This window comes from Octopus bimaculoides, chromosome 5 (genome assembly GCF_001194135.2).
Source record: "Octopus bimaculoides isolate UCB-OBI-ISO-001 chromosome 5, ASM119413v2, whole genome shotgun sequence".
Lineage (NCBI taxonomy): Eukaryota > Metazoa > Mollusca > Cephalopoda > Octopoda > Octopodidae > Octopus > Octopus bimaculoides.
Window position 1 is genome coordinate 16471382 of NC_068985.1, and position 13560 is coordinate 16484941.

Here is a 13560-nt window from a genome sequence, read left to right on the forward strand (position 1 = left end):
ACTTCAGCTTCATAATTATTCTTATTTTACTGTCCTTTGTCTTTAATCTTTCGTCACACGTACTGTGACCTCTTCAGCAACTCACCATCCCACGTGTCTGTTTAGTCCATTCTGAGACAAGTGGAATTAAGAGTCACTGAAGAGGTCACAGGAGTGTCACGAAAGATTTCAGACAAAGTACACTAAAGTTAAGAATAATAACGAAGCTGAAGTGAAGAACGAGTGTATAGTACGTCTGGTTATTTTGGTAAAAACAAAACAAAAAAAAAACCATCCCCAAATATAACAATATTTGTTTCAACACACGGTTTCATATCAGGAATTTTGCATACATAAACGTACACACACACAGATGTATATATATATATATATAGTGTCTTTTACGTATTTCAGACAGCAGCTATGATGCAGCACTGCTTTGAAGACCTCTTAGTCGAATAAATCAACCCCAGTATTTTTTCTTTTGAGTCTGATAATTATTCTATCAAACTATTTTACCAAAGCGTTGTTACAGGGACGTACACCGGTTGTAAAGCGGTGGTGAGACCTCTCTCTCTCTCTCAATACACACACACACACGCACACATATATACACACATATATAGATATATATATAGAGAGAGAGAGGGGGGGCACAGGCACGTAGACAGCAGACAGGTGCATTGACATATAAAAGTATAGACCTTAGGATAATATTACAGTAATCAACTACATACAACAGACAAATATGTTTCATAAGCATAGAAATAAAATTTAGTGTCGTTTAAAACTGACAGCGGCAGGACAACACTGCTAATTTGGGTGTCATTAATTACAAAAGAAACCAAGAAAAACTTTTTACTATGAAAAATAAAAAAAAATTTCCTACTTTTTACCTTTTGTCCTTTTGCCCCACTGTCAGCTTTAGGCCCTTTTCTATTTCTCTTTTATTGCCTGTCAGTTTTCTATCAGTTTGTTGCTGTGTTGTTTTTTTTTTCACCCATTTTCGGTAAACGAGAGGGGGGGGAGTAGTTAATAGCCGTCTCTTTACCTACCATTCTGTCTTTCATTTACTCATTTACTCTATCACTACGACTTTCTTTTACTCTCTATCAATATCTTTCTTTTCTACTACTTGGTTTTATCTTTTTTTTTGTTTCTAGTAAGTACTTTTTCATGTACAATTTAATTTCTTTTTCTTTTTTTTTTTTCAAATTAACATAATTCACATAAATTAACATAAATTCACATGAAAATTTAAGCACAATTTAAAGAAACTGCTTAATCACCCCCTCTTTTTTCTTTTTCTTTGTTTCCTTGAAATTAAATTGTTACAATCTTTATATGAATCAAATTCTCTTTCTTGTGATTTTTAATTATCCTCCCCCAGAGGGAGTTTTATCAACTAATTTTTAAGATAATGTCGGTGGATCAAAATTTTTCCACGTGAGATTTTCCCCATGCTTATGCTCAACGTTGACTGGAAAATAACCTACTAACTTACGGAATTTTTCTTCCAATCCAAACTTATTTCTTATCTACTTACACAGCTCTGTCAGCATGGTTTCTCATTTCTAAACTATACACAATCCCTGCAGTAATTATACACACACACGCACAGATATACATATGCATGTACACACACATGCGAAAAAATTCACTGTATTAATGAGTAATGAACCGCTTCCGTTGACAAACTAGAAGTGTAGAAGAGAGAGAGAAAGAAAGAGATAGAGAAAGAAAGAGAGGGAGAAAGAAAGAGAGAGAAAAAGAAAGAAAGAGAGAAAGAAAGAAAGAGAAAGAAAGAAAGAGAGAGAGTGTGTGTGTGTGTGCGTGCGTGCATTGTAATTGTTTTGCAGATTGAGTGGAAAGCGACGATAGGCATAACGCGGTAGAGATTCGCGCATTTTGTTATATAATGGGTTGAAAAAACTTTGATCTCGCAAGGTTATCACAAAAATGAAGTGACAAAAATTCTCTCCAGGGCGTGTGTTTAAAATCTAAAATCTACAACTAGTGAGTAATATTTTTTTTTAGTTTATCTTAGAAAGTTATTTACAGTGAATGTTGTTTACCAAACAATAAATCTTGTTTTATTTTTTCTTTGAAAGTTATGAATTCTTTTTATACACTTTCCTGTAAGTCAGACCGTCTCGTGGTCCAGGCAGACAAAATGGAAAAGGCGTTGCCCCGGAAGATAGCTAGGGAGATACGCTGGAACAGCCACTGACTCACTGGACTTGCATTTACGGACAAGACTAGTAAAACAGAGATCGATTGAAAAAATATATCTACATATAGTGAGAGATAGAGATAGAGCTCTCTCTCTCTCTCTCTCTCTCGTGTCTGTGTAACCGACAGACAGTTTATGAAGCTATTTATTGCTTTAGTAAATCCACCGCTGTCATGGTCTGCTCATTGTAATATGTTGATACACTGCGTTCTGGTATCCATTTTATGACCAGTGACACTTTATATTCTATCTGTGTCAAAGACTTCATTGTTCATATACCCATGGATAGATTTAATAAACGGCAACTTTTGACATAAAACTGGCCTCCAAATACCTGCAGCATTAGCACATTCCCTGCTAGCTCTAGTTATTATTGATGGATAGATGCAGGTCAGCTTTAAATGACAAGAGATATGAATCATAGATAGCCAAGCGAATGAAAATGAGCGATCGTTAAATCTACTGTTCGAGATATACCTTTCTTGCGTCAAAAAGTCATTTAAGAACCATACTGTACACTGATATGCATTTGTTAATCCTATAGAGGTGTTGCAACATAGATAATACATTGTAGTGTTATGGGTTAATTTGATACATTGTAGTGTTCTGGGTTGATTTGATACATTGTAGTGTTCTGGGTTAATTTGATACATTGTAGTGTTCTGGGTCAATGAAGTCTTCATGGCTGGAAGCTTTTGATTATTATCAACAACTTTCCCAGCATTAAAGATGTTCTCTTATTAAGGGATGGGGGTTCATGTCACTTTCAGTTTTCTTGAAAGCGAAACAAACCCTGTGTGTTTATCATGGATACCGATACTAGAGCAGTTTACTTTCATATTCGAACAATCCTTTCTCGTTATATCAAGCCTTATTGAGCAAAACTAAAATAGGGTCAGGTGTAGCTAACTCGGACACCAGAACAAGCACTCCTTCCAGATGTATTTGATGGTTCTTGTGTCGGCCTAACAAGTATTGCAGCTGTCTGATCAATTGAATTATCTCCTCATTGAATAATAATCCATAATCCAAGGCCTGAAATTTTGGGGAAGGGGGCTAGTCGATTATATCGACTCCAATACGTAATTAGTACGTAATTTATCGACCCTGAAAGGATAAAAGGCAAAGTCGACCTCGGCGGAATTTGAACTCAGAATGTAGCAGCAGACGAAATACCGCTAAGCATTTCGCCCGGCGTGCTAACAATTCTGCTAGCTCGCCGCTTTTCCTCATTAAATAATAAAGTGGATTGATATTCTACAGACCACTGACGTCATTCTCAGGCAGAATCGGTATGAACTGAACATAGTGAGTGATAAGAATAGCCTATTGAATTATTTACAAGCCAGTGCATCGGACCGGCCTCCATATAGTTTCTGCCCTATTCCTTGACGTGTTGCTATTGTTGAAGATACTCGCCCCAAGATGCCTCACAGTGGAATCACACCAAGAACCTCACGATTGCCAAGCAAATTTTTCACCATTCGGCTATATCTATGTCGTTTCTGTAAATAAATTTAGCATAATACATAGATATTTTATATTATACATATATACAATATCCTTTTGTCAGAAGAATAAGAACTTTACGGCATCTTCTCTTATTGTAGAGGGAAAAATAGTCGAGTAGATATGGTACTGGATTTACAGTTCATGTCTTACATTCCAATACATCCAGCTGTTTTATCGGAGACTAATTCTATCTTCAACCAAATTATTGTTTAGCTCTGATCAAAGACATTCCAATCATGATCGTGTCTTTCCCAAGTACAATGCACCGAGAATCACAATATCCAATGTTTTCTCATTTTCTATGATGCTACAATATCATTTAAGAGAGATTTAACTGCCACTTGTAAAGGATCAACTGGTCATGTAGAAGCTCTCTCATTAAGTTCTGTGTTGAGGTACCAAATAAGTTATAGAGAGCACCACTTAATCACCAAATCAACTGGGAATGTAATATTATTATAAAACTGACATTCTATCCGAAGAGAGACTTATCTCTTATCCACTTCACACCAAGAAACCAGAGCTAAATTTACAATTTAAGGTTCATTTGGTGTCTTTGAAAATAAATAGAATGGATGTACACGTTTTGTAACCTTGTTACAAGGTCATGAATATAATCTCTGGGAAAAGTTACATATTTCTTACTGTTGCACTCAGCAAATACTTTACTAAAATAAATTTTGCTTATATACTTTAAGTCCAGTATTTAAGAAAAACAAGCGATATATTTGCTGTTAATTTTATCTAATGTTTTCATACGTTAATAATGCCATGTACTTTGGTTAGTTAATGTTCCAAAACATTAGTTGTCAAAGTTTCTGCTCCAGATGTGTGACATAATTTTGACAAAAGGAATGAGTTCTAATAATTCACAATAGTAATTAAAAAAAAACTAACTCTAATGAATGCATTAATAGAATTAAACTTAATTGTTTCATATTATTTATAAAAAGAGCCCATTCTTTATTAACATTGTTTTTTTAACCAAGAGCGTAAGTGGGATATTTACTTATATAATTATTGTAAGAAAAACGTAGGGAAAACTATAGATATACCTTAAATTTTTAATAAAATAATTACATTGCATATCCATTTTGACAACAATGAATAAAAATGTTGATATTTTTCCGAAAGTAGAAATGAAGTACTTTGTACTTTCTTATGACTGGTAAATAAACTTAGCATACTTCTGGAATAAGGTATATGCAGTCTTCTTTTTTTTCTCTTCCACGCTTATCTTACCTCAAGGTTACTTTGAGAATATTTCTGAACATTTTCCAATTGAAAGGTATTAGTACACATGAAACGAGTAAAATAAAATCAAATGAACTATGATGGTTACAAACTTTCATACACTTTCATTTCAAACTTAAACAACTTAAATTTTTTTTTCACTATGTGCGTATACACAATTGCATATTAAGATATGTGCGCAAAGTTTTGAGCATACTCAGGTGCGTTTTATTAGGTTAAGACAGACAGCGTGTCTTTATCTTATGCTGTACCTATTATCCAACCTAGAAAAGGGGGTAAACGGTGAGGCAAACAAGATAACTCATCTGCTCAGAATTGTCCAGCTAAGATGGATGGCATAAATGGTTCCAATAAGATTTAAAACTGTCGTTGAAAATTTGATCTAATTTCAGGGATTATAATATATATATAATTCCAGAAGTTAGACAGTGTGTGTGGGGGGGGGTCTGTGTATATATGTGTGTGTGTGCGTGTTTATATATATATATATAGTCCGGTCACCTAGAGTACTCAAAGATGAGTTTGAGAACCATAGGTCGAAACAATGTATATTGTCGAACTAACGATCATGGGTTAGATACTGTGTGTGTGTGTGTGTGCGTGTGCGTGCGTGCATGTGAGTGTGTGTGCGAGCGTGTGTGCAGTTAGAAAGAGCGATAAAGTAGTTCGGTATTTGTTGGTAGTGTGTTAAATTTGTCATTTAAATATTCATTTAATCACATGATATTCTTTTAGTCAAATACTTGATTTAATGCATTCTTCAAACCAGATTATTTACTAAGCTAATTAATGCGACCAAGTTAAAAATTTACTGAGAAATACCTTGCTTCAGTTAAATTTCAGTTGGGTCGAAAGAGTGTTAAATAGAAAAAAATACATAAAATTCTTTCTAAATTTAATACGTGTTTTTCCATAAAGTTTCCGTACTGCAAACATGTAAAAAGAAGTTAATCAAAATTGTAAATAGGCACTTACCTAATTGTATCCATAGTGTCAGCAGAAATATAGAGACAGGGATAATCAGAAAAGACTTCATGTTGAAAGGACTACAAGTCAAACGAAAATAAACTCGTTTTAACGAAAAGAGATATTAGCGCTCCGAAGTATAAAAAAAAATTATTAGTAACACTAACAAGTCTAAGAAAGGCTGAGAGGCGAGGAGGGAGTGAGAGAAAGAAAGAGAAAAATAAAGCGAGAGTGAGAGAAAGAAAGAGAAAAATAAAGCGAGAGTGAGAGAAAGTGGGGGGATAAAAATATAATTTACTAACGTCACAACTATATATATGAAGAGGTAGGGGGATACGGTTTGCCTTTTTGGAACAGATAACTAAAGAACTTGAGAGCTTGATGTTAGGCGTGTATAAGCTTAGTAGTCCAACCCGTGTTCAAAAGATCAAGCTTCGAGTAACTGTATGCAATAAGCTCGTTATTATTCTTATTATTAAAACGAACATAGCGAGATGATAGCTGCTTTTAGTATTTATACTTGTCCACTCCTATGCCAACAAGAAACGGTTCAATTTCTACAGACATTCGCACTAGTGTATACTTAACTGACTCCTATTTGTTGATTCTAAGTATTAAAAAAAAGGAATGGTTTGAAGAAAAATTATAAAACACTTTCGAGGGCAATTAATCTAGAAGTACCTAAAATAGCCACGATAGTATTGCATGTGTAGAGTATAATACATGCGCTGATAATATATAAAAAAATAGATTTTCAAAATTATAAAATGTCCCTTTGCAGGGTGCATCGACAAACATGTTTGAAACAATTTTAGTAATAGTAGTAGTAGTTATTGTTGTTACTTAAACTTGAGATCAGCCCTCGTCCAACAGACCTTTTTATATAAAGATGTTCTGTCTGAATCTCTCATACTCATTTTTCATTTATTTTTATTTTTTCTGGAATTGTGTATTTGATTTATCTCTTTTAAAACAGTATGCTTTAACTGATATATGGCTGTTATTTCTAACGCCTGTGTTGAGGGTGAATTGAAGAATAATGCTAACAAAGCTAACCTTAAAGGCTATGAATGTCTAACAAATTTCAACTCCTAATCTTGTGATAAATTACATTACATACTCAAAAGTTGTAGACCTGAGAAATAATAATTACGGAAGCTGATTATCAACACGTTACTTCTATGAGCATCGTATGCGTATTTAGCATGCAGACCGCTTTCTTGATGTGCTTTACTTTGGTTATATAGTTAATACAATCAGTCTCCTTGAAATCCCTCAACGTCTTTATATATAGAGGAATAGACAAATGGTAAGAATTTGTTAAATCCGAAACCTGGTTCCTGTTTAATAATGATTTTTTTAGGTGATTTTAAATGTCTTGCCCGCTCACGTTTTTGGTATGCTGCTATATTTCATGTTGAGAACTTTTTAGGTCTTAATAGACACAAAATGTGATCTATTTCTAGCGCATTAATTGTCCACGTTAGTGGTCGACGTTATTTTAAATATATATATATATATATATAGGGGGAAAGTAAGAAGAAAAATAAGCGAAAATGCACATGGTAAATCAAAAAAAGTAAAGGCTTTTTATGAAAAGTAACGATAGATATATACAATTAGATGAACTGAGGTAGGAATAAAAGTAATAAAAGTCATTATTGTGAGTTGTTAAAGAGATTCAAAAGCATTTCGTAATATTATTAATCATTGCTTTGAATGCACACAATATATATATAAATATACAGTGACGAACTGGCCAGCTTGCCCGATGGGGAGCCCATGTTAGTATCTAAGGGGCCCACCTCCTCAAGTATGAGAAATTTTTATTCACTCCTGGAATACTATTTCAGCCTGGCTGTGTTATAGCATTGTAGTAGTCTTGATAGCTAGGTAGAATATACTTCGCTGAGAAGGTTCAATAAAACTGAAATATGCCTGTTGCGTTCACCAGTTGGTATTAAAGACGAGATCCACTCCAATCTACATCATCTTTATTTTCCAAAAGTTTAAATAAGCTCATCTTATTAATATTATCTTCTCTTTTTTTTTTTTTTTTCAAGAGACTTCTAATTCTCGAGAGAATTTTTCCTTGCTAATTACGTAACTATTTCAGTTGATTGAAGTTTTTCAGTTCCCTATATTACATGTATAAAAAAAAAACCTATCTTATTTGAGAAAACAGTCTACTCCGAAAGTACTCAATTGACACTAACGTTCAATATCTGCAACTCTTGGAGTCATTGTTCAGCTTTTTTACTTTGTTATTTTTTAAACACAGCTATTAGCAAATATTTTTGCTTTGCTCTGTTTGAGATTTTTTTACCATTTGAAACTACGCGGATTTTTTTTTTTTTTTAAGCACACCTGTCTATGCAAAGAAGTAGAAAGTTACTTCTTGTTTCATTTTCCCAATTTTGTCTTTTTTCATGCTTTTATCAACAGTGAACCGAAAAAAAATGTTACTTTTTAGAACTTGATCTCGAAGCATATATAAAACGCAAAGCAATTGCATGTGAATATTGGGCAGACAAAACCCTTTTGGACAGAAAAAGTCGGCAGCTGCCCGTGGGACTCGAAGCCATATCTCCTATAGACATGACAGGCGTTTGCATTGCACCAATACAAACCTTCGAATGTCTTTATCTCGCTTGTAAGAATAAAATTTCTAAAATAGATAAATTCGAAGGATTGCTTTGGTCCAATGGTAAAACGCCTGTCATGTTTACAGAAAATGAGGATTCGAGTCCTACGGATAGCTCTCGACTTTTTCTACCCAAAAGGGTTTTTTAACTCAATATTTACATGCTATTGTTAATAGCTTTATGAGTGAGCTTCGAGTTATACTATTCAAAAAAGGAATTACCTCACGTTCTCTCGAAAGTTTATTAATTCTCGTGGCATCAAAAAAGAAAAAACTACTTTGAAAATTTTTTTAAAACATATTTAATGATAACAACAACTATGCACATCTCCAGACGAAAAAGAACGAATGAGAAAACCTCCAATAAGCAAACTTTAGATATGAATTCCAAAGCAGAGAGAAATATACTTTGCCGAGCTATGTTGCAAAAGAAGATACACCCTACCTCAGTCCCTTATCAAAGGACGAAGGAATAAAAACATTACGTAGTTTCTGTACGTCAAAAGCCAAGGAGCCTTTTTATGTCCTTGAAAATGCAATTGCAGATGTACCGGTGTACGGTACAATATATTTTTCATCGGCCGGAATACAGTCCATGGAATTGTATGAACAATATTCATAGAGGACAAGGCGAAAAAGGCAAGCCGTACTGATGCGTGACACATCTGCCTAGAGAAGAGGCTCGTATTCTAGTACTTGGGGCAGCGTAACAAATGGATCACCGTAAAGATTATTGGCGATGACGTTCATCCTTGACTTGTCGTCACTTTTGAGGCACAGTACGGGCAAGTGGAGAGTACCGAGGTAAGCGAGGAAGGATGAATGGTCAGGTGGGATCTGCATCGACATGCATGTCTAATATCACAGAACCATCCCCGATTTGTGCTCCGTCGTGAATGCAGACAGAAAAGTGATGAAACTGATTATGCAAGGCAGAAACGGATGATACAGTGTTGCTATGCGTGTGGAAGAAAGGACTATACGAGGATTATTTGCCTGGGGGAAGTCGAAATACAGATGAAGAAAAAATAGAGACCGCAATAACAACAGGTCGCATGAGTTGCTGTCACAAAGCATCAGCGGTTGCAGCTCTGGAAATGGTGCAAGAGATCGCCTAGTAATCACTCTTAAGAGCCGATGAACTGGAAGCCGTTCATGATGCCAGCGGCCAGGGAGTCGAGGACTAAGAAATCAAAACCTTCCATCCGATCATTTTTTGACAATAGGGATGAACTAAACTGAAGACAGGTGACCAGTTGTCAAGGATGTCCGGAAAAAAAAACACTGACGAAAAAAATCAAGAAGACCAATAAGGTGTGCACGATGTAAGAAAAGGAATAATTCAACTTGACAATAACTTGAAAGGAAAACACCGACCTATGTAATTTAGTGTTAAACCTTGAGAAAACAATTTAGTTAATATGTTTATTGGACACGAGATAGGTGACCAATACCACGAGAAGACAGCCTTTTAGTAAAGACCACATCGATGGTCTCCCTGCGTTTGAGCGAACATACCCCAGAAGGTGTAAGTTCCTTCACAGTACGGCTTACCCAAAGAACGCTCAGTAATACTTTTGGATGTGCCACAAGGGGTGAAAGAAGGTCAGAGCAGCGGGTGCTCTGACCATACAGGAGTGGCAGCTTTTCACCCATGTAGGGATGGGCTGCTGTTTTCTTGTTACTTTGAATCGTCCTTTCTTTAATTATATCAATGTTTTATATAATCATCTAATTATTATGTCATTATTTGTGTAATTAATAATTTTTACATGACGTTATATATATATATATATATATATATATATATATATATATATATATATTGTGCAATGTCTTTGACTCACCCTCGTTGATATAACATCTTGCACGTACCAACACATTTTAAGTATCCACTTTGTAAAGTGTCTTTTATGCGTAAGAATGACCCCCGAGAGCAAAATATAAACTATTATCATAATTATTATTCATGGTGTGCATGAATACCTTACATTCGGAATCAATGTCCTTGATGCCGGGTCACAACCACTTTCTTTAGATTTCGTGAACCCTTCTTACAATCTTTGCTATTTCAAAAAGAGCACATTTCCAAATCAACGCAATTCTTGTAGTTATACCAATCTCAATAAGGCAGTTGTTAAGTCTATTGCTGACGGTGCCCAAGGGCACCTACAGCAACTGATGATTACTTTTGTAGAAACCCTCCACAGTCGTCATATTTCCTTAGCCAAATTCTGGTCTTTTTCTATTTTTCTTGTTCTTTGATGATAGATTCATGTCTGTAGATGTAGGCATATTTATGATGGTGCATTCTTTTTTCCCTTGCCATGAACCATAATATCTGGTCCTCTGGCATTTATTTCGCGATCACACTGTGCATTAATACCCAACAAAGGACTACAGAGACTTATTATGTGCATGACAAATTACTGTTTCTCGTTACATACTCTGCACTTCGCACTTTCCGCAGATTTGTCTATTATGGCCTTAATGATATTCGTCCACAACGACTGGCTTTGAGCAGCCATTATGAATCTGTATGTTTCTTACGGCTCCCTTCTTCAGCCATAACCTGCGTTTGTCTAGCATGCTGGCCGTGTAGTTCTTTTCCCCAGATGTTTCTTTCTCTCTCCTGCTTTCTTTTCTTGTATTCCGTTGCTGTCTCCGCGGCTTCTGCCTCCTCTCCTCTCACAGCTGAAATCGGTCTTTTTTGATTGCTTCGAACATACTCTTGTATGTTTTGCTTTGCCATCTCTACACAGTTTTCTATTGATATCAGACCTCTCCTACCTACTTCTGGCATAATTTATCGACCCTGCCTATGAGTTATAACGACCTATACATGGACTGTGTCTTCCTGGTTTTACAATCTATATTTCTTAATTCTTCTTTAGTCCAGTTCAGGAAATTATCAGAATATCTTATTAGAGAGACCACCCATGTGTTTACTGCAGAGATGTTTTTCTTTCCATTTAGTTTTGAGCTTAGCACTTTTTTTACTATCCTGAGATATTCGGTTATCACTTCTTTCATTTCTTGGCAGAGAGTGTTATCTGCCTCCAATACACCTAAATACTTGTAACGGTCACCCTCATTCCCTTTAATCCCTTCTGACTTGGAATATATTTTCCCCTCTCTTTATCGCTAGCATCGCACATTTATCTATTCCAAACTCCATACCAATATCACCATTCACAGCTCGAACAGTCTGTACCAGTGAATCTAAAGCTTTCTCACTTTTGGCAAATAATTTCAGGTCGTCCATAAACAAGAGGTGGTTTATTTTCTCCTCACTGCTAAATTCGTAGCATGGTTTAACCTTGCTCAGGGTCAATGTAAGAAGGATAGGGCAAACACGAATAGCAGTGGTGAGAGTTTATCACCTTCGAATATTCCCCTACTTAAGTTGACTCCACCGAGCTTATCTTGGCCTGATGTTAGTACAGCTCTCCATTTTGGCACACTATCATCATTATTATTATTATTATTATTATTATTATTATTATTATTATCATCATTATCATCATCATCATCATCATCATTAAGGCAGCGAGCTGGCAGAATCGTTAACATGCCGGGCGAAATGCTTAGCAGGATTTCGTTTGTCTTTACGTTCTGAGTTCAAATTTCGCCGAGGTCGACTTTGTCTTTCGTCCTTTTGGGGTCGATAAATTAAGTACCAGTTGTGTAGTGGGGTCGATCTAATCGACTAGCTCGCTCCCCAAAAATTTCAGGCCTTGTACCTATGGTGGAAAGGATTATTATTATCATTAAGGTGACGAGCTGGCAGAATCGTTAGCACGCCGGGCGAAATGCTTAGCGGTATTTCGTCCGTCTTTACGTTCTGAGTTCAAATTCCGCCGAGGTCGACTTTGCCTTTCATCCTTCCGAAGTCGATGAAATAAGTGCCAGTTGAACATTGGGGTTGATGTAATCGACTAGTCCTTTTCCCCAAAACTGCTGCCCTTGTGGCAAAATTTGAAACCATTGTTATTATTACTATCATTTTCTCGTTTTAATTTCTTCGTCTTAGTTATTTCTTACTGTTTGTTTGTTTGTTTGCTTATTACTGTCAGACAATTCTTTTGAAAGTTTTGCAAACATGGCGCAGGCGTGGTTGTGTTGTAAGAAGCTGCCTTCCCAACCACATGGTTCCGGGTTCAGTCCCACTGCGTAGAACCTTGGGCAAGTGTCCTTTACTAAAGCCTCGGGCCGACCAAAGCCTTGTGAGTAGATTTGGTAGACGGAAAGCGAAAGAAGCCGGTCGTATACACACATATATAAGTATTTGTGTGTCTGTGTTTGTCCTCCCACCATCGCTTGACAACCGATATCGGTGTGTTTATGTCTCCGTGACCTAGCGGTTCGGCAAAATAGTCCAATAGAATAAGTACTAGGCTCACAAACAAGAAGTCGACCAAAGCCTTGTGAGTGAATTTGGTAGGCGGAAACTGAAAGAAACTCGTTGTGTGTGTGTGCGTGTGTGTGTGTGTGTGCGTGCGTGCGTGTGTGTGTGTATTTGTATTCGTCCCTCACCACCGCTTGACAACCGGTGTTGATGTGTTTACGTCCCCGTAAATTAGCGGTTCGGCAAAAGAAACCAATAGAATAAGAGGCTTTTAAAAAAATAAGTACTGGGATTGATTCATTCGACCAAAAGTTCTTCCAGGTGGTACCCTAGCATGGCTGCAGTCTAATGACTGAAACAAGTAACATATTTTAAAAAGGTGGTTGTAGGAGGAAACTGCCACAAAGATATAGCAACCTCCTTGGTCAAGGATGAGACGATACGTCGAATGAGGTCTGCTACGTCGAGTGACGGAAGGGACATGGTACTAAATGCGCTGTTTTTATGAAACTGGGGACAGTGCAAATCCCACAGTATCTTGTATTATCATATAGATAAATACACGCTCATACAAACACAAAGTTTATCACACGACAGGAAAAGGAAACACGACAGAACTATGAA

The 13560-nt window shown here is 36.2% G+C and overlaps 1 protein-coding gene and 1 long non-coding RNA gene across 2 annotated transcripts in view; one reads left to right on the top strand and one right to left on the bottom strand.

Moving 5' to 3' along the window:
* The window catches only part of LOC106877004 (uncharacterized), a 32882-nt gene extending 26708 nt beyond the window's left edge, over window positions 1-6174 (bottom strand). Inside the window, exon 1 of the mRNA XM_014925785.2 lies at window positions 5954-6174. Within this exon, the coding sequence (XP_014781271.1) occupies window positions 5954-6014 (61 nt within the window). The 5' untranslated portion in view covers window positions 6015-6174. The remainder of the gene's footprint in view (window positions 1-5953) is intronic.
* Window positions 1807-13560, top strand: part of LOC106877006 (uncharacterized) — a 19616-nt gene continuing 7862 nt past the window's right edge. Inside the window, exon 1 of the long non-coding RNA XR_001410316.2 lies at window positions 1807-1995. This is a non-coding gene — a long non-coding RNA (uncharacterized LOC106877006). The remainder of the gene's footprint in view (window positions 1996-13560) is intronic.